Source organism: Petromyzon marinus, chromosome 79, assembly GCF_048934315.1.
Source record: "Petromyzon marinus isolate PM22_M1 ecotype Great Lakes invasive population chromosome 79, UKy_Petmar_22M1.pri1.0, whole genome shotgun sequence".
Classification (NCBI taxonomy): domain Eukaryota; kingdom Metazoa; phylum Chordata; class Hyperoartia; order Petromyzontiformes; family Petromyzontidae; genus Petromyzon; species Petromyzon marinus.
This window is the reverse complement of record NC_133745.1, coordinates 9,328,854-9,348,975: the sequence shown is the minus strand read 5'-3', so window position 1 is coordinate 9,348,975 and position 20,122 is coordinate 9,328,854. Positions and strand designations below refer to the sequence as shown.

Sequence of the window (20,122 nt, the reverse complement as noted above, 5' to 3'; positions counted from 1 at the left end):
GGCTTTACCATTCTGGCGAATTGCCCGATGATGCTGGTTGTATTTACCAGCGAAACGTCGTACTCAAACTGTAAATGTGGATTCGCTCTTCAACACACCGGTGGGCTAAAGTAGTGAATTATTTGTCTTTTTGTCAACGTGACACCTTTTTTTGCTGATTGGCCGTGTCGGGTGGTGGAGGGTTACGACACATTTATAAATAAACGCGATCTAACCCAAAAAACCTTTATTATGAATTCGTCAATCTAGATAATTTATAAGTGCATAGCTCCATTGGCTTCCTAATATCGGAAGGAAGAGCGTTCCAGACGGCCGCAGAAGTGCATTTGAACGCACGGGATGTGTTGACCGTCTCCGTTCGATGGGTGGCAAAAAAGTGCAGTGATACCAACAACTGTTGGGGCGAGCACTGTTATTGAGCGTCTATAAACGTTGTCACAGCACACAAGGAGGCGGTGTGGCCAGAGCCACACATTCCCAGCGCTGATATTTTACACACCGCACCGGATGCTCGTTTAAGGCCGAGCCAACCTAGGGGAGGCCCCAGACCGGTTCCGATATCCGATATCGCTCTCCTCTAACGTTTGACATAGCCAGGAATTCAACTTACAATGCCGGGTTCATAGAGCGGTGGCCACGGCCATGAATTTGACTCGGGAACGCCAGGTTCAAAGCAGCGATTCATAATTTACTTTGACAAGTGAAACATAAAAAAAACAATATATCCGCAACAATAACAGCAAAATAACGACACTGCTGCATGTCGTGACGCGGCGAGGCGACAGCATGACGACACCTGCGTGGGGTTCGCTGTGCTGCATCGCGTGGTTGAACTTCTTTTGCTCCGTACGTAGCCAACCGCGATAATCGGACTGCGGGGCAAGGACAGTTGTTCCCTCCACATTTAGAAACGTGCGTTTAAACAGATTATTTGATGTTCGGTTGGGGGCGAGGGAGCGGGGGGGACGACAATGCCGGCATGGCTCTCTCACCCAGCAGCACGTGGCCTCCTTCGTGCGAGAAGCACACGCCGGGCGTCGTGGGCGCGGAGGTGCAGGGCGTCACGGCGAAGCGGCGTGCTGGCTCCCCCAGGGACGCTCCGTTGAGCCGGGCCCCGCGCACGCAGCCCGGCCCTCCAGCGGCCCTGGGGTGGGGGGGGCGGTGACGGCACACCCGGGGCGCGCGACGCCTCCCGATAGAACGGCGCTCCTCCTTCTCGGCCCGCATGGCTACCGTCAGCGCCACGTAGCGCGCTAATGCAAGACAGGAAACAAATGCATTACGAGCGCAAAACAGAGCTACATACAAACAACACCAAACACCGGCATAGACTCGGCCTTGAACATGTGATCTCTCTCTCTCCACTGTTAATAACACAAAATAACTTTGCGCGCCATTGTGGAGAACATAACAAAGATAAATAAGCAGACAATTCGTTCTCCTTAACGTATTTGATTAACGTAAAAAATAAATGTATGGATTTGTACAGATCTCATCAGCCGCATCGTGGCCTTATGGAAGTGAATATAATTCTCACGTGGAAGGGCGGGTGGAAAAGTGCTGCCCCTTATTCTTTGGACAAAAGTATCTCAGAACTAGTTCAGCATTATCCGCTTCCGCGGGCTATTCTCTAGCAGGGGGCGGCACACTGCTTTGCGAGAGACACCAATAAGTCTGTCAACGAGCGTGAGCGCTCGCGATCGTGTGCTCTTACGAGTCCGTGCCATCGGAAATGCGCGCCGCTCACACGGAGTAGCAGCGCCACTTTAAGTGTCGAACAAAACTGGTCTGAGACTCAAGCATGGATGAGGAACGTCTCCCACAGGTGACCGCCTCCAGTTCCTCAGGTTTGGAGACTCCCGGCGAAACTGCGCTGGCCGCATCGCCGCACAAGGCTTGCGGGCGGGAACGGGAACAGGAGCAACAGCAGGAGTAGCAGCAGCAGGAGTAGCAGCAGCAGGAGCAGGAGCAGCAGGAGTAGCAGCAGCAGCTGGAGTAGCTGGAGTAGCTGGAGCAGCAGGAGTAGCTGCAGCAGCAGCAGGAGCAGCAGGAGTAGCAGCAGGAGCAGCAAGAGCAGCAGCAGGAGTAGCAGCAGGAGTAGCAGCAGGAGCAGCAGCAGGAGCAGCAAGAGCAGCAGCAGCAGGAGCAGCAGCAGGAGTAGCAGCAGCAGCAAGAGCAGCAGCAGGAGCAGCAGGAGTAGCAGCAGCAGGAGTAGCAGCAGCAGCAAGAGCAGCAGGAGCAGTAGCAGCAGAGCAGCAGGGTAACCGTGGGATGCGGATCATTGACGGCGTCGATTTGGGGTCCTGTTGAGGCCGGCGCTGTGCACTGCTCAGCAAGATAGGATGGGGCAGATTGGTACAGACCCTTGTAGATCAGACGCAGAATCTTTATTTAGACTGCAGGAGGAATGTGATGAGTTATGAGGCTCTTTTTCATAGATGTCCAGTATGGGTGGGCCAACAAGAAGAGCAGGCATGGTTTGTAAATAATCCTATGGTTTTATGGGTCACCAATGTAACCCATCTCGTATTGGGAACGTTATCGGATAAGATTTCCGCTTTGGAACTCTCAGGCGAGCCGCGCCATTTGACACAGCCCCGGGGGGGGAAGGTGGATGTCCGGTGCTGGCACAGCCGGAGGCGCCATCGCGACAGTCCACCGTTTCACGGAGTGACGCTGACGGCACAAATCGCAACAAAACTCAGAATAAAACCCTCGAATCGGGCAAAACGCCCCGACACAGCACGACGAACGTGGGCGGCTTTCTACCTGCAGGTGTCGCCGGCCCGTGCCGCTCGCGACGCCACCCAGGTAGAGCGGGGAGCGCAGGCCGAACTCCGGGCCCCTGCGGCGTGTCGGGGCGGCCTTCGCCGCCGAGCCGTCCACGTTCAGCTCCCCGTGAGCCTCAGGGCCCACCACCACCTCCACCTGCGCGACACGAAGCGGCGGACCGGCGGGCAACGTCACGCTGGGGGGTTGCCACCTCTGGGGTGCAAACACAACCGGGGCGCATCACGATGTCACATCTAAAGTGATGTACAGATCACTATGAGCATCGAGGCCCACAGGGCTCCCCCACTACGCTGCTTTCTCTGTCTATACGGCTAGAAGGGAGATGTTTCGACTGTTGTAAGTAATGAGCTCCAATGTGTAACATCTGCAAATAACGGACTGCATTCACCATCAGCAGCTGCTGGGACAAGGGCTGCGCCTCCAGGTGCATGTCCAGGTGCCGCCTGTCGTCGTCCCCGCCGGTGGACGCGTACGCGAGCAACCCGTTGGCGTCGGTCTTCAGCTCCAGCGAGGTGCCTGTGAGAGGCACAGAGAGGGCACCGCCAACGTTGCTCACACATTAAAACTACACTATTTTTATTTGACCAGGTAAGGTGTCCTGAGCTATATAGCTCTTTTTCAGAAGTGACCCGCTTAAACACTCACAAATACGCCCACACACACACACACTCTCCCACGTACACAAACTCCCACATAAACATTCACCCACGTAGATCTAAAACTCATTCCTTTAGAACTGCTTTTTGTGTACAGTTTGTTGGTCTTTTTCCCTGCACCTCGGACAAGCACGGTTGGCTACATACGGTGCCAAAGAAGTTCAACACACGTACGTACATTTCCACACTTCGTCAGCTGCGGTGGATCGCGCTGCGCATGCGTTTCCCCCACAAGAGGCGGTCGTGCGTGGCTCCGGCACCGGCACTGTTGCCCCCCTGCCCCCGCACGCCCCCTGCGTGTCCCCCCCACGGCCCCGCACAGCCACCCTCGCCGGGCCACGCCGGCACACCATCCTGCACGGGCCTCAGGTGCCGCGCTGATGAACCCTGGCCACACGGTCACCATCGGTCACCACCAGTCACCACCACAACCAGCCATGGTCACCACCGGTCACACAGTCACCTGTCTCTGTTTATTGTATTACCGTACTAAATTACCAGCATAAGTCTGGCCCAAGTGTGAACAATGGAGGAGGTGGATCATTTCTGTGGATGGATCCAAGACAGTCGTGGATATTCCAGACTTTTATAGCCAGGACCCATGTCTGATGACTAAGTGTTGAAGATGACAATATTGACGACGACAATGACAATGCTATCGACGATGATGTTGAGGATGATGGTGACGATGACTTTGTACGACGCGCGAGTGTGATAGCCACGTGTCCCCGCGGCGCTGCAGAGACACAGATGCACATGCACATACGCGTAGACACAGACACACGCAGAGACACAGACGCACATGCGCATACGTGTAGGCACAGACACACGCAGAGACACAGATGCACATGCACATATGCGTAGACACAGACACACGCAGAGACAGACGCACATGCACATACGTGCAGGCAGACAGACGCAGAGACACAGACGCATATGAGCATACGTGCAGGCAGACACACGCAGAGACACAGACGCACATGCGCATACGCAAAGACACAGACACACGCAGAGACACAGAAGCACATGTGCATACGCGTAGGTACAGACACACACAGAGAGACACAGATGCACACACACGCAGGCAAAGACGCACACGCGCAAGAAAGAACGACAAAGTGACACGAACACATGCACGCACGCGCTAGGGGGGGTGCACACGCATCGAGCTCGTCTCTTCTAACAAACCAGAGCCTGCGGTGGCAATACGGAAATTCCACGTTCCTATGGCCAAGACAGGGGAGACCGAGGCGGCATCTGGAGGAGTTGCACAGAGCGAAGAGGTAAATGGTTGGAGCCTTCGTTGTATCCGTCGCTCATGGTCCGCAGGGTGTCCTCTTTGTCTTCAGGACCACCGCCCCCTCTTGAGGGCGACGGACAGAATCTCACCCTGCCCACACACACAGACTGTTGGGATGAGTGCTGTTCGCGAGCACCTGTGAAGGTCAGCACGGCACACAAGAGGGTGAGTTACCAACACCATGCCCGACCACCTTTGTCTTCCTAGTGGCGATGTTTACACACTGCAAAAAATACTCATTTTTGGCCAAGTCAACCTAGGAGAGGCCCAGGACCAAATCAGATAATCGTCACTGCTGTTGGCCGTGAGTGGCAATCGAACTCAGGTTGCCGGATTCGTAGCGCATTGCGCTAACCGTTGCACCACCACTCCCCACGATGTACCACTCCCCGCAGTCACCTCTCGATTAGCCTGGGTAAGAGTGTTAAAGGCTGTATGGGGGACCTTTTGTCTTTGTTTTTATTATTGTTTGCAGTGATCAAGAAGGGCAACGTGCTTCACTTAGACATGGATGGGGGATGTGAGCCGCGTCAAGGGCCCGGTGCCCGGGCTGCTCACACACACACACACACACAGCAGGAGCTGCACGTTGGAGGGCTGCCCCGTGAGTCTCTCCCCACCGCACCACTACCACCACAACCACCGCCACCGCGCGTCACACGTGACAGGAGTCACCGACCGTTGATACTGGGGTGGGTGGTGTGGCCGGCTTCAGGCCGGGCCGGTACTTGCAGGGAGTAGTAGAAGAGCAGGCCGCTTGGCTGCATGGTGCGGAACGTGAGCCTCGTCTCAGCACGGGGAAGGGCTCCTTGACGGCCAGCGACATGAACCCGTCGCCCGCCAGGTAGGCCTTGCGCGACACCTGCACGCCGAGGTCAGAGGGGGTGCGAGCGCTTGAGAGGCCGCGGGGCCAGCGGCGGGACCTCGGGGAGCACGGTTGCAAGTCGAGCGTCTCGGCTGCACGCGAGGGATGCGTGACAGACGCATCGTAAAGGTTTTTGGGTTAGATCTGGCAAATCGCCCGATGACCTGGTGAAAACGTCACAGTACTCGAATTGTAAACGTTGCGGATTTACACACAAACAACAAAACCAAGTCTGCTGAAGTAGTCACTATTTGGCACGTTTTGTTCACGTGACAAACCTTACTAATTGGCCATGTCGGGTGGTGGTGGGTTAATGAAACATTTATATTCACACGGTCTATCCCAAAAATCCTTTACTATGATTAATATTGGTCACGAAAGCCTTCTACGTGTTAGACTGCGTAACACTTTCTTTCTAAACATTGTGTGACGTTACTCTTCTAACGAGACGTTTCTTTCTCGGAGGTTTTGCGAGCATGTGAGCTCTACGCACATTTTAGCGGGTTCAAAGCGTGATTCACATCTCATTGGGCGGCTACAAACCGACAAGTTGAGAGACTTCCAGTGACAATCACCCGGGTTCAGTTACGCAAACATTTGATCCTTCTAAAAACGAAATAACTTTTTTTTAACTAAGCTATTTTTATTTCACCTGGCCACAAGCCACAACTCAACAAAAGTGGCTTACAAAGTGGACATTTATAGCTGCCAAATACTTTAAACGCACGTTGATTGTAAATGTGGGAGGGAAATAAACTGGAGGACCCGGAGAACGAACGGCAAGGTGCGGTGCGCGTACCAGCACGTCGTCTGATCAGCTGGCGCTCACTCCGATCATGTTCCTTCTGCAGGTCCAGGTTGGTGTCCTGCACCTTGAGGCTCAGGAAGCAGCACTTGAGCCCCGTCTCCATCGTCACGTGGGTACGGCTCCTGCGAGACGCGACGACGCCAACCCCTTGGGGGTCAAATCTGTGCCATCGATCACCGATTCTGACACACTTCCAGGACAGTTGTATGTAGTCTCAGTAGCACTATCAGTGATTTAAACTCTAACAATGGCTGCTGCACCCCTTTCACTAAGAATGCAATGCAACCTGACAGATTCACCACCAACCACTGGGCAGACACCGGGAGTGCGCTACGATAGAGACCCATTGCTGGTAACAGACTACGAGTGCCACACACCCCTTCCCCCTAACTCTCTGTAAAATATGAAAAAAAACTTTTTTTATTTTACCAGGTGAGCCCCACTGAGCTATAGATCTCTTTTTTAGAAGCGACCTGGCCACAAATGTTAGCCCAACAAAGTGGGTTATCATGTGGAAATGTATCGCAACCAAATACTCTAAACGCATATTTCTAAATGTAGAGGGAAAAGTCGGAGGACCCGGAGAAAAATCCACATGATCACGGGAAGAACATGCAGTCTCCAAATATACAGCAGGCGTTGGGGTCAAAATCGAACCCACGACCTCCTGTATACCAGGCGAATGCATTAACCTGACTGTCCTCAAAGATTCCTTGAGGAAGTAACCTTCTAATGTAAGTATGTATGCATGTTGAACTTCTTTCGCACCGTACCTTGGCCAACCGTGCTGTTATAATCATGATAAGTTTATATCTATGACTACAGGACTGCCAACAACACAGTCCCATATATTTCATAAAAATGGTTGTATATTAAGTCAACACGTGTAAAAGATCGATTGAAATGAATTGGAAGGAGATAATATTTAAACTACCCCTACAGGTGGCAGTGCTACAGTATTGCATTTCAACCAATACTAAGAATTATATAATGTTAGTGCTCCTGTTAAATCAGGCTGCGCTCCTGACCTGAAGGATGGTTTGAGGATACAGCCTTCCAACATATCTGGTATAGATCATACTACTTCATGTAAAACTACAGTACAGCACTGATAGCAATACAGTCCATTACATGTTGTATTAAGGGTTGTTCATGCGTTAGAAGTAGACAGTAATTGAAATTACGCCTGCAGGTGGCAGAGAACCACGCCACGCTGGTGCGCTACACGGCGCTGCTGCAGAACCTAACGGTGCGCGTGGAGCGAATGGAGCAGGGCCATGACTGCTACACAGAGCTGGACTATAAGCTGCTGCGGGTGGAGATCAGGAAGATGGAGCAGCTGGTACAGCAGCTGAAGCTGGACGTCTCCAGCGCCACGCACGATCATCTCCACCCCTGGTTCAGTCACGATTGTCTCAAAGGCACGCAATTGTTTCCATCAGGGGTGCTGCAATGCCCACGGTTCCTTTTGGGCAGATATGCAGACTCAGCTTTTGCAGCTGAAGGTGGCACGTAAAAAGGGGAGTACCTTGGATCACTGGAATGCGGAGGCAGCAGTTCTTGCAGTCGCTGGACTGTGTTGGATGGCTTCTCATAGAGAGCTGAATTGAACTTCACGAGCAAATTTGTGAGGAAAATGTTAAAGCCACTGCTTCAGAATTTTCATAAATTTTGTGAAATCTGTACACAGTATCTGAACATGGAAAAGCTGTACTGTACTTTCTACTGCATGTACAAAATGGTGTTAAAGATCGTGAAAAAATACACATACTGACAAAAAATTACAGCCCTTTATCATTGCACTCTGGTCATGGCGGAGCATTTGGGGGGGGGTTGGGTGGCACTTCATGTAAAATTAGGGATTTCGATCGGATCATTGGGGTTTATCTATATATAAAAAGGAAATTTGTAAATGTGTCTGTTCAAAATGTTTAGCATACTTCCTGACATGCAACTTGAAATGTGCCATGTGGGTACTTTCCAGACTGTACACAATGCAAAAATTAGAAAAATAGTTTTTTGTTTTTTTTGGGGGGGAGGGGGGGGGGCGTAATAATGGATATATTTTGCACGGCAAGTGAGCTGTGACTTCACATCTGTGATGTCACCCGCGCATGCGGAAGCGTCACGCAGTGTGCCTGTTTTTAATTGTATCACTTAAAGAACCAGGCTCCAGTCTACATTATAGACTGCCAGTACACTCACCCAGCTTAATAACCAGGCTCCAGTCTACATTATAGATTGCCAGTACACTCACTCCGATGAAGAACCAGGCTACAATCTACATTAGTGTTTTAATTATTATTTCTTTTTAATTTTTTATTCACTTTATTATTTTTCTATCTACGTGACTTTACCAAAAGAACCAAGGAATAGTATGAACTATTCACATATTTTGAAAAAAAAGTGAATATCACTTTTACTGTATGATGATATACAAGAAACTGGTAGGTTATAAAAACCAAATAAGAATTGAAAGTAAAATACTTTGTTAGAGCTGCCTGAGGTTGTAATTTTAAGCATTTTTTTCCTCCGAATGAAGTGAAACACTTAATTATTGATTTCCAAATGTAATGACGCCATATTATTTATGAAAAAAATTCAGAGAAAGAACATAACACCGATTACTAGTCATTGTTGTAAATGTTCAGTGCAGTAACTCATAACATAACTTGCTTCCTCTGGTTTTCCCCTCCACATTTAGAAACATGCATTTAGAATATTTGGCTGCTATAAATGTCCACGTGATAAGCCACTTCGTTGAGCTAACATTTGTAGCCAGGTCGCTTACGAAAACGAGCTGTACAGCTCAGTGGGCCTAACCTGGTAAAATAAAAAAGGTTGCATTCTCAGGCACGTTCTTTGGCTGCTGTTCCATCATCCGCCTTGTCCAAATGCCATCATCTCTTCAAGAAATTATTCTCCTCGTGCGTTTATGACTAAAATAAAACAAATTAGGTTACCCTGTGTGTATGTATCACACGCTCGTCTTATAGACACACACAAAGACAAAAGACCCCCGCTTTAGCCTTAACATATTTTTTGTAAAATATATGGTTCAAAGAAGGCCGTATCGGGCATAGGCGGGTGTTGTCTGACCATACTTCACCAGTGCGTGCCGGTAACGCTGGGAGAGCGGGAGGTAGCGGGGCTTGACCAGGACCGGTTCAGATATCAGTCGCCTCTGATGTTCGCCGTGGTCGGGAACCGAACTCGGCTTGGATTTGAAGCGCCGTGTGCCAACCACTGTGCCACCGCTCCATCCCCACTGTACAGCACCGTACTCAACAACAACAAAAGCTTCAAAATACAATTCTGCAATAACGTATCATGCAGATAAATAACTCGTGCGTACAAAGTATGTGTGGGTGACGATCGTCCAGTAAATCAATGATCGCTCACGGAATAATTCTTCAAACAGTCGTGAAGATTAAAGCTGCAGGCATTGGCCACGCGGCACACAACACATGAGCCTCATAAACACCAATCTTGAGACTCGGTGAAGATTTGCTCAGTAAATAATTGACATTATTATGTCATTGTTATTATAGGACCAAACTTAGTACACGTAATGCTCTCGTGTGCGTGTTCGTGTAGCGGTTAGCGCGTTGCGTTGCTGTGAACCTGGCGACCCGGGTTCGATTCCCGCTCACGGCCAACACCGGTGACGATTTTATCTGAACCGGTCCTGGGCCTCCCCTAGGTCCACTCAGCCTCAAATGAGTACCTGGTGCGGTGTGTAAACATCGCCACTGGGGAGACAAAGACGGTCGGGCGTGGTGCTGGCCACCCACCCCCTCGTGTACCGTTCCGGCCTTCATAGGTGCTCGCTAACAGCACTTGCCCCTACAGTCTGTTAAGGCTACACGGGGGATATTTGTCTTTGTTGTGTCTATAAATGATGAGTAGCGATGGTAGTCTGTACTCGAGAGAGATGTTTGTACTGTACACGTGTCTGGAGCGTTATACACGAGGGGGTGGGTGGCCAGAAGCACGCCCGGCCGCCTTTGTCTCCCTTGTGGCGATGTTTACGCACGGCACTCGGCACTCATTTGAGGCTGAGTCGACTTAGAGGAGGGCGTAGAAGCGGACCGGTGTTGGCCCCGAGTGGGAATCGAACTCGGCTCGCCGGGTTTATAGCGCAGACACATCAACACACAGACATCAACACACAGACACATCAACACACAGACACATCAACACACAAACACATCAACACACAGACACATCAACACACAGACACATCAACACAGACACATCAACACAGACACATCAACACACAGACACATCAACACAAACACATCAACACAAACACACCAACACACAGACACATCAACACACAAACACATCAACACACAGACACATCAACACACAAACACATCAACACACTGACACATCAACACACAAACACATCAACACACAAACACATCAACACAAACACATCAACACACAGACACATCAACACACAGACACATCAACACAGACACATCAACACACACATCAACACACAAGGCACATCAACACACAGACACATCAACACACAAACACATCAACACACAACCACACACCCCTCACCCTCCCCTATAAAATATCCCAATTACTTAAATACTTCAACTAACTTTACTTTATTAAAACACGTCACGCGAGTCTAAGTCCAATCGTGTGTTCTGATTATTTTTAATTTATAAGTCAAATGGCTGTGCGCCTCGAGGCGCCGACATCAACAGCCGCTCTGGTCAATGGCCATCAAAATCAACAGCCGCGCAAACGAACCAGATCACATTTGATACACTTACAGAACGCCATCGCACGGCGTTTATATGACATGCTACGTAACGATGTTGTCGTGGATTGTAACGCGTTCACCATTGTTGTTGTTGTTTTTGTTGTGGTTCTCGTGAAGGGCGCGGTTCTCGCGAGATCTCGTGACGGGCGCGGCTCTCGCGAGATCTCGGTAACCCGGAAGGGGCGGGGTCTCAGAGACGGCAGGGCGGAAGCACGCATCAGACGGCGGAGGGAGGCGGAGAAGTTGGCTGTGACAGTGGCGCGGAACACGAAGACGGCCAAGCAACGCGAATCACAGCCCAGCAGTGCCGTGGAGTCCACGACGGCGACAACAGCTATGGCGAACGAAGCCGACATCCTCTCGCTCTGCGTGGCCATGGCGAACATGACTTTCCAAGGTGCGCGTCACTATCGCACAACACAGCAGCAATAACACACAACACAAACCTATAACATACAAAACACACATCAGCATTAATGTACAACATACAGCACTGTCGCACATGTATTATAATGTAAGTTCACAAATTAATATTCTCCACTGACTCAGATTTTAGTCCCCCCACCACCGTGTCCACAGAGCATGAAGTGTGCATGGAGACCCAGGCTACAGCCAGGAGTCCTCATAGAGGCCCCAGACCCCACATGTTTGAGGAGTTGTCTGGGTTCCCCGCACGTGGTGGAAAGAGAGGCGAATATGCACACCATATGGGCACCTGGAAAACAAGGAATGGTGCAGGATGGACACGAGGTGATGGCGGAGGCTCTTGTAGTAGCGGAGGACGAGATGCTAGAGATGGCCGAATCCCCCGCTCCCATCGTATGAGTGGACGTAGAAATGTGGACAAGGGGGATAGGTCGGGTTCCTGCCAGCGCCGGTAAGTTTAACTGAGCGCACACCGTGCATGTGTGTGCAGAGGGGACGCGGTGATTAGGCCACTGCACTATGTACCTGGGGACCTTAGTTTGATTTCCAGCCATGGCTACATCAGTGGAGATTGATATATGAACCGGTCCCCGGGCCTGCCCAAAGTCGATTTGTACCTGCTGCATTGTGAAAACTTTAGCAGCAATGGGGCAGTGAAGGCGGCCGGGTGCGGCTGACCAAACCACCCACCCCTTTACATGCCATTTAGGCCTTAATAGGCGCTCACTGACATCACTTGCTCTTACAACCTAGGTAGGCTACAAGAGGGTTATTTACTCTATATGATCCGGAAGGCCACCACAATACTCTTTTCCCATAGCGGTGAATGAGGCTCTCACCTCAATCCTCGGAGCCCACATCTGATTCTCCATGGTGCGCACGCCCTGGTTTTCATACAGCATCTAGAGATGTGTTCGAGTTAGACGCTATATACATCCATCAGTGTTTAGCTATTGCGTTATTTTTAGAGTCGGGGCATAATTTCAGCTGGGTCTGTCTGGGTCAGTAACATTTTGACTAATAACCTCAACCCGGCGCACCACATCCAGTATACATCTTGCTCTGCCTGTGGCTATTAGTCACGTTCCTATTATAGTCGACTAGCGACCTAGAATATAATGCAAACCTCGAGTAGAGCCTGGACACTGCCTCTGTCTGGGCAAAGCGCAGGTTTTTCTCATGTGCCTAATTCTTGCCCTCATCGCTGATGTTCTGTGCTGTTGTGTTTTGTTTGTGGTGCACCTGCGTTGCCACCACCAGCGGACCCTATACGATGTCCATCTGCAAGGCGCAGCGGCAGCAGCTGCTGATGGCCAAGCGGCGCATCTTCAAAGCCGATTCTGCGGTGCCAAGCCAATTGTGCTGGTTCGAGATCTCGGTAAATGTACTGGGGGGTGTGCAAACGTGGAGATGGAGTATCCTAGGTATCAGGTTTTGAGAAAGAAATGCCAATTATAAAAGGTTAACAGTTGCACCAAAATAATTATAGAATATAGAGACTTGTCATTTTGGTGACCCAGGTCACTCTCGGAAATGTATGCATTTAAACTTATTTCACACCATACATAGCCAACCATGCTGACCGGAGGTGCGGGAGGACAACTAAACACAACAAGTAGTTATAGGGAAATGAGTTGTCAATTTATATTTAAGAGTGCATAGCTCCAGTAGCTTCCTGATATTGGAAGAGCGTTCCAGAAGGCCGCAGAAGTGCATTTGAATGCGCTCGATGCAGTGACTATCTTTTTTCGATGAGTGGCCAAAAGCCACTACGAGGATGACTGGAGCTCATGTGATGGTTTATGCTCCTTGACAAAAAGTGAACACATCCTGGTCTCTTGAATTCTCAACTGGTTAAACAAACTAAACTTTGACGTTGTAAAGTATCTAGTTTAAATCGACATGCAACATTGATATATAAGAATAGATGTTAGCCTTTCTGGCAATAAAAATAGTGTTAAGATGTTATAACACCATTTTGAAACCTTTTGCAAGGAATCATGTCTGCATTAACCATATATGCTCGTGGTGAACATGCAAACAAAAAACATGCTCTGGTAGTATATGCATTGTATTTTAAACTGATTGGTCCACACCATAGACAGCTTTCTTTAGAGCCATGCCCTCTTAAACTTGTGATGCTATGACACTTTTCCTATATGGACGCAACCATATATTTATACCTGGTTCAGTTTGTTAACATCACCAATGGGGAGACAAACACAGCTTGGTGTGGTGCTCACCACATCACCGTCTGGTGTACCTTTCCGGCCTTAATTAGTGTTCACGAAGAGCACTCGCTGCCCCCAATACTCTGTAAGCCTAAACAGGGAGTATTTTCTGTGGTTGGTTGAGCAAACCCACTGCACTCTGGTCCCGGCTCCAGTAATCACCCTGCTGTTAGAGTGGGTATCTGAGCTTGGTCAATTTGACCTAAAATAAACGTACAGGGCCATTACGTAGACAATGTTAGCAGTGACAAAGACAGCCAGGTCTGTGTGTTACTATGCCCACTGCTGTGCCAAGTCAACTCAGCGCGGCTCAGGCAGCGACAGGTTGTTTTTCTACTGCAAAAGCCGTGTCACTGAGTGACACGCAATGCGTGTAGATGACATGGTGATGCTGTGTCCTCACATTGTGCTTAAAATTGGTGCACCCCAACAGACCCTGTCATAGCAGCCAGTTTATGCTAATGGGGGATGCGACATGTGCGTGTTCTTTTTACAGAAATGTTTGAGCCAAAAATATGACCCTACCAACAAAGCTCTGGACTTGAAGGCGGTCAGAATTAATGAAGGTAATTGAAACAAACATTTGTGTTTTTTTAAGTTTACTTTGCACTCCTGCACATTGACAACTTGTCACAACTCAGCTTTATTATTTGAGCCGAGAATCGTTCATACTGTTTCTTTAGTCTCATTTGTTCTAGTTTATTCATCCTGTTAGCCTAAAGATATCATTGTCATGTCATTTTAACTAATATTTAATTAATTCATCCTTATACGCATCACTCACTGTATGCATCGCGAGGGTAGGAGTTGAGTTGAACGCAACGCGTAATGAATGCACGATCACCCTCCCCCACTCCCCAGAGCTGGAGGCACGTGGTGTCGACCTGGTTTTGAACCGGAAGGACCACATGGATGGTCTGAACAAGATCATCCGAGAGAATATTCCAATGGTACGGCCTTCTCCTCTCCCCACGTGTTTTAATGCTTTGCACCTAAGGTATAGTGTTGCTGCGTTAGCTCTCTTGGTCCATTCGTCTGTAGGGCATTATTACTCTTAAAACACATTCCTGCAGAGGGAGCTGGTAGGAACGTTGCTTGCCTCGAATGATGGCTCAACGAATTGGCGGCTTATAATTTAGAGATTGTAAGCATCCGCATACTCCAAACGCATGTTGTTGATTCTCCACGTGGAGGGAAAAATGTCGTGAAGATGGCCGGACGTGGTTGGTGGCCACCCACCCCCTCGTGTGTGCCGTGGCCGCCTTCCCCACCCCGCCCCTCCCTCCCCACCCAGCCCCTCCCCACCCTCCCCTCTCCACCCAGCCCCACCCCTCCCATTTTTGGATGGACGACAGACGAACACAATAATCCCTTGTGGGCTGGGTGGAACCAGGAGGTTCCTACCAGTACAAAATACGTACCAAACTGCAGTATAATGTGGCATTGGTATTAGCGACTAGATTAATTAGTGCTGGATTAGAGGCGCGTCGCCACACGTGGATGTTGGTGCGTGCTTCATGGTTGCGTAGCCCCCATTTTACCTCGCGGTCATCGCCGACCATCGACTTGAGATAAAACCAAAACGAGGCACGGCACGACATTTACATTGCTGCTATTGCTGCTAAACCGTAGGTGGTGGCACTGCACTGCGCTACGAACCTAGCGGCCCAAGTGTCTATTCCCGCTCACGGCCAAAATCAGTGACAATTATTCTGAACCGGTCCTGGGCTTCCACTAGGTCGACTCAGCCTCAAATGAGTACCTAGTGCGGTGAGTAAACATCGCCACTGGGGAGACAAAGGCGGTCGGCGTGGTGCTGGCCACCCACCCCCTCGTGTGCCATCCTGGCCTTCATAGGTTCTCGCTAACAGCACTTGCTCCTAGTCTGTTAAGGCTATACTGGGGATCTTTGTCTTTTGCCTCCCTTAGAGGGGAGCGGTAGTGCAGTTGTTCGCACGCTGCGCTATGAATCGAGCGACCAGAGTTCGATTTCCGCTCACGGCCAACACCAGTGACGATTATCTGAACCGGTCCTGGGCCTCCTCTCGGTCGACTTAGCCTCAAATGAGTACCTAGTGCAGTGTGTAAACATCACCACTAGGGAGACAGAGGCGGTCGGCGTGGTGCTGACCACCCTTGTGTACCGTGCTGGCTTTCATAGGTGCTCGCTCACAGCACTTTCTGCAAAAGACTGTTAAGGCTATAAGAGGGACCTTTTTCTTTTCTGTGCCTCCCTTGCTTTCCACTCCCACAGATCACATCCCTGAATCTAACGTGCAATGACCTGCACCGGTTGGATGACCTGGCAAAACTTGCCCAGCACACTCCATCTCTCAAGAAGCTGAACCTCTCCAAAAACAATGTGGGTGTGAGCGCCGTTCAATAAATCGCGACGTGACGCTCGCATGCCTGGTGCACCTCTGGTGCGAGCGTCGCGTTGGTTCAGATTCCTCGCCACAGCGAGTCGACCGTTCGTTACGCGATTCAATCCAAGTATCGATATACCTACTATTATATCTTATATCGTCTCCTTTTGTTTTGGTACTTGTTCATTTCCGATTCGCTTGATATTATTTTAAGCATGTATTGGGTATCAGATATGCCTTTAATTAGTGGAAACGTAATTAATTATTTAAATGCAATGAATACACAAATGTGAAACGTACTATTGCAGTTTAGTACATCAACATGTATCACCTATGGGTGGTACCTGTTGATGTACTTTGTACAGTAGGCCCGCAACTCCGCATCAATACGTCAATTAACTTCAGTCATTGCACTCACAACGCATGCACCAAATGGTGTGTCGGAACCAGTTCTTTATTATTCATGCAAATTATATGCACGTTAAATTAGGCTAATGACACATAAGAGACAGACAAGGCAGACAACTAATTATATGGACAAAACATATTGGGCTGCATGAACAAGATAGGCAACAAGACAGTGCAGACAAGAGAGTACAGTGAGACATACGATGAGACGGTCAGTACAAATGGGACACAGTACATACTGGACAGGACAGACCACACAAACAAAATACAATTAATACAAACAAAAGACGAAACATAGCATGGACTCTTGAATTTGACCATTATGCTGAAATGGGCTAATTAATCAATTAAGTTGAGAGCTGATACATTCACTTAGAATATGTGATTGCAGTATTTGGCCTCCTTTGTTAACCCTTTTCAACGAATATTAAAGGAATTTCTGCATTGACTCTGCCCATTCGTAATGGAGGGCAATGTAACGTTCATAAAATGTGATCCAATATAAACGAAATGTTTGTATAATGTGTTGTTACTATCAAGGACACCCAACTGAATACCGCACACCAATGATGAAAGGGTTAACCAAAAGAGATGCAAACTATAGCACAAGGGACTGTTTACAAATATGCATACACATTTTGCCGTGACAGCTGCGCGTCAGCTTTTGCACGCTAAGGCAAATGCATTCTGCAAAGCGTTACAATCCATGCGTGGGCATGGATTGTAATGCATAACTTGTGGTAAGTTGCCCAGAAGCATGGCCCTTATGCCCCTAATTGTATGGAAATATCTCCCCTGCCATGCAGCTCAAAGATGTGAGGGAACTTTACCCACTGAAGGCCTTCAATTTGAAAGAGCTATGGCTGAACGGGAATCCGCTGTGCGACTCCTTCCACGACCCAAATGCCTACATGAGGTACCGCTCCTTCGTCATGAACGCGACATTGCCCGCTTACCCATTCGCCTGTCCGTCCACGCAGCTCCCCACTCACCCAGGCACTCACTCGTCCTCATGCTTATCCACCCACTCATCTACATGGTTTATCTTTGTGGTTGCCTGTTCAACCAATGGATCGCCCGCACGCCTACTCCCCCACCCTCCAGCTTCACCCATGCACTCAACACCCCGCTCGCTCATGCGTTCATCCACCCGGTCACTCACACACACTCCCTTGGCCTTGTGTCCCATCTCTAACTGCATGTGTGTGTGTCAACAGCTTCGTGCGAAACCACTTTCCACAGCTCGTGATCCTGGTGAGTGACCCTCCACAGATGCCGGCCCTCAAGCTATCCCCACTCTCTGTGATATTTGTGTCTCCGTGCATTCCAGTTTCCCCACACATGCAAAAGTGCTTGTGATCAGAGGATTTTGCCAAATGCACCAAGTAAAACACTTCTGAAGAAGGTCATCATTTCCTGCCTTGGTCAAACTACTGCTGGATGAATACCTCCCCTAAGCCATTGAAATTTCTCATGATTGCGAAATTGTAATAACCCACCTAGCACCTGCCCATGAACAACTGTTAGATGGGTTCCATCTCATTGCTGCATTCTTGATCATCAGCCATTAACCCTTATAAAGACGTGTCCTGCCCGAGCCCACTTAAGTTTCTTAATTGTTTGTATAAGAGTTCACTTAAGAAAAGGTTACGTGCAGTTTACAGATGACACAGAGGAACATGAGCAGCTGTTGAATGTCATCTGTTTTTTGTTTTTGTCCTGCTGGCGGTTATCAACATCATCACTTATTGCTTCAATCATCTATCTCTAACACCATCTTTGACTATCTTCGTCACACATCTACCATCGTTACCACAATCATCACTATCATCATCATTGCCACAAACACCACCACTATTGCCGTCATCTTCATCCTGACCGCCAACATCATAATGTAATTCCATCATCACCATGATCCCTTTCACCATAACTACTACTTCCACAACAATCATTACCATCTTTACCATTATCTTCATCACCACGACTACTGTTTCCATAATCATGCTCACCACTATAATCAATCACAATCATTATCGCCATGATCTATACCACTTTTTACAACCACTACCTTCACCATTGTCACCATCAGGATGGGCAGATGCTTTCGCAGCTGCGAAGTTCTACGCCTGTGGTGCCCTCCACGCCTGCGGTGGTGCACAGAATTGCGGTACGCTTCGCTGCAACAATGAGAAATATTTATTCTCCCAACTTTTCGAGGGCCATGCGGCTCTTTGGCCACAACCCTGGCATTACTCCTACCACTTCCCATCCTCCATTTTGTCCACAGCCAGATGAAAGGAACAATATTTATTTTAAAATAATTATTATTAGAGGTTTAACGTATGCTTGAAATGGCTTAAGCATATACCAAGCTCTAATCAATCACTTGTTTACATATCCACCATTTTATTTTACAAAACATTGGCAAAAACTTAAACTTAATCAGCAGCAGCTTAACAGTTGCACCTCTTGTGCACTGACTTTGTGACATTATGACTGTTTCCGAAGTCGGCCAACATCAAAGCGTGCAGCTCCCATAGGAAAGCGAGCAAAGCGGCACAATGTAAGGGGTTTACATGACCCACTTGGAGTGGCGTCGCCCATTCAGGCTGCCATGGGATCCAGGCCAGGCCTAGTTATCTGGTTGGCAAACTGGGTAGTCATGTTGACGTCTCTCCTGTGTGCGTGCGCGCCCACTCTCGGGTGGCTGCAGGAGAACAGCTGGCAGTTCCAGCAGTGTGCGAACACCCTCATGGAACTGAACGTGAGTGCCGTCCCATCCGCACCGTTTATGGACACGACTGATAGCAAACGGTCGGGCGCATTCGCGTTTGACGAGCATCACTAACGATACCGCCCATCTCCCCTTCTATTCCACCCCTCTCTCTCCCCCCTTCCCTCATCACTGTCGCCGTCCGCCTCGGATCTCCGAAAACCGCGGTCGCCTACCTTCATCGTTCCTTTTCGTCCGACTACCGGACGGATTCCACGGGAGGCGTTCGTACAGTGAGCAGGCGTCCGCCGCAGATTGCTGGCGATCTCGGCACACATTCTCCTACCAACCCTTTCCTCCACAACCCTTATACATTGCAATTTATTTGTTTTTACCCCATTTGGGGGGAGAGGAAAAAAATAAAAAAATAACTATATTTGAAACTGTGTCCTCAAACTCACGACACACTAACACCTTGTACCCTGGTTGTTATTTCCCCCCACCTATAACCATGACATCACAAGACGCTGGCATGACGCAATGGTTGGTACACAATCCAGAAGTCGCTAGTTTGATCTGTTATCGTGGTAATCAATGGAAACGTTTCTTAAATCCATCCGGCTTATGTCCACACAACCGATATGCTTGAGTGGATAAACAATTGGAAGAACGCAAACATCCCAAAGAAGCGCCTCATTGTGGATCAAACCATCAGGAAGCTCACTGGCCCCTCACCACCGCAAGCAGTGGGACTCCATACATCAGATCCA

The 20,122-nt window shown here is 49.2% G+C and overlaps 2 protein-coding genes across 6 annotated transcripts; one reads left to right on the top strand and one right to left on the bottom strand.

Annotated features, from left to right (window-relative positions):
- Nucleotides 1-1,051: 1,051 nt before the first annotated feature.
- LOC142907444 (uncharacterized) lies at nucleotides 1,052-11,308 on the bottom strand. Of its 5 annotated transcripts, none has more exons than XM_076056945.1 (5): nucleotides 6,414-11,275; nucleotides 3,628-5,611; nucleotides 3,182-3,309; nucleotides 2,770-2,928; nucleotides 1,052-1,253 (listed from the first exon to the last, which is right to left on the bottom strand). In XM_076056945.1, the coding sequence occupies exons 2-5, from the start codon at nucleotides 3,800-3,802 to the stop codon at nucleotides 1,236-1,238; spliced, it is 480 nt and encodes a 159-aa protein (XP_075913060.1). In that variant the 5' UTR covers nucleotides 3,803-5,611; nucleotides 6,414-11,275; the 3' UTR covers nucleotides 1,052-1,235. The 5 variants fall into 5 exon arrangements, with proteins under 5 accessions (XP_075913060.1, XP_075913059.1, XP_075913058.1 ...); XM_076056944.1 differs by lacking the exon at nucleotides 1,052-1,253 and having other exon boundaries at nucleotides 2,149-2,928; nucleotides 6,414-9,705; nucleotides 11,219-11,308; XM_076056943.1 differs by lacking the exon at nucleotides 1,052-1,253 and having other exon boundaries at nucleotides 2,149-2,928; nucleotides 3,628-3,836; nucleotides 4,638-5,611.
- A 54-nt stretch (nucleotides 11,309-11,362) lies between these two features.
- On the top strand, nucleotides 11,363-19,788 carry LOC142907445 (nuclear RNA export factor 1-like). Its single transcript, XM_076056946.1, has 10 exons — nucleotides 11,363-11,605; nucleotides 12,895-13,012; nucleotides 14,362-14,431; nucleotides 14,727-14,815; nucleotides 16,120-16,227; nucleotides 17,446-17,555; nucleotides 17,857-17,893; nucleotides 18,729-18,806; nucleotides 19,353-19,403; nucleotides 19,647-19,788. The coding sequence occupies exons 2-10, from the start codon at nucleotides 12,908-12,910 to the stop codon at nucleotides 19,647-19,649; spliced, it is 651 nt and encodes a 216-aa protein (XP_075913061.1). The 5' UTR covers nucleotides 11,363-11,605; nucleotides 12,895-12,907; the 3' UTR covers nucleotides 19,650-19,788.
- Nucleotides 19,789-20,122: the final 334 nt, after the last annotated feature.

Excerpts from the sequence above, each read along its gene's own strand:
- LOC142907444 (XM_076056944.1), bottom strand. The coding sequence starts at position 3,802 with ATGGTGTGCCGGCGTGGCCCGGCGAGGGTGGCTGTGCGGGGCCGTGGG. Across the intron at positions 3,310-3,627 it reads AGCTGACGAAGTGTGGAAAT|GCACCTCGCTGGAGCTGAAG; the intron begins GTACGTACGTGT and ends TGCCTCTCACAG. Across the intron at positions 2,929-3,181 it reads TGTCCCAGCAGCTGCTGATG|GTGGAGGTGGTGGTGGGCCC; the intron begins GTGAATGCAGTC and ends CGTGTCGCGCAG.
- LOC142907445 (XM_076056946.1), top strand. The coding sequence starts at position 12,908 with ATGTCCATCTGCAAGGCGCAGCGGCAGCAGCTGCTGATGGCCAAGCGG. Across the intron at positions 13,013-14,361 it reads TGTGCTGGTTCGAGATCTCG|AAATGTTTGAGCCAAAAATA; the intron begins GTAAATGTACTG and ends TTCTTTTTACAG. Across the intron at positions 17,894-18,728 it reads TTCCACAGCTCGTGATCCTG|GATGGGCAGATGCTTTCGCA; the intron begins GTGAGTGACCCT and ends TGTCACCATCAG.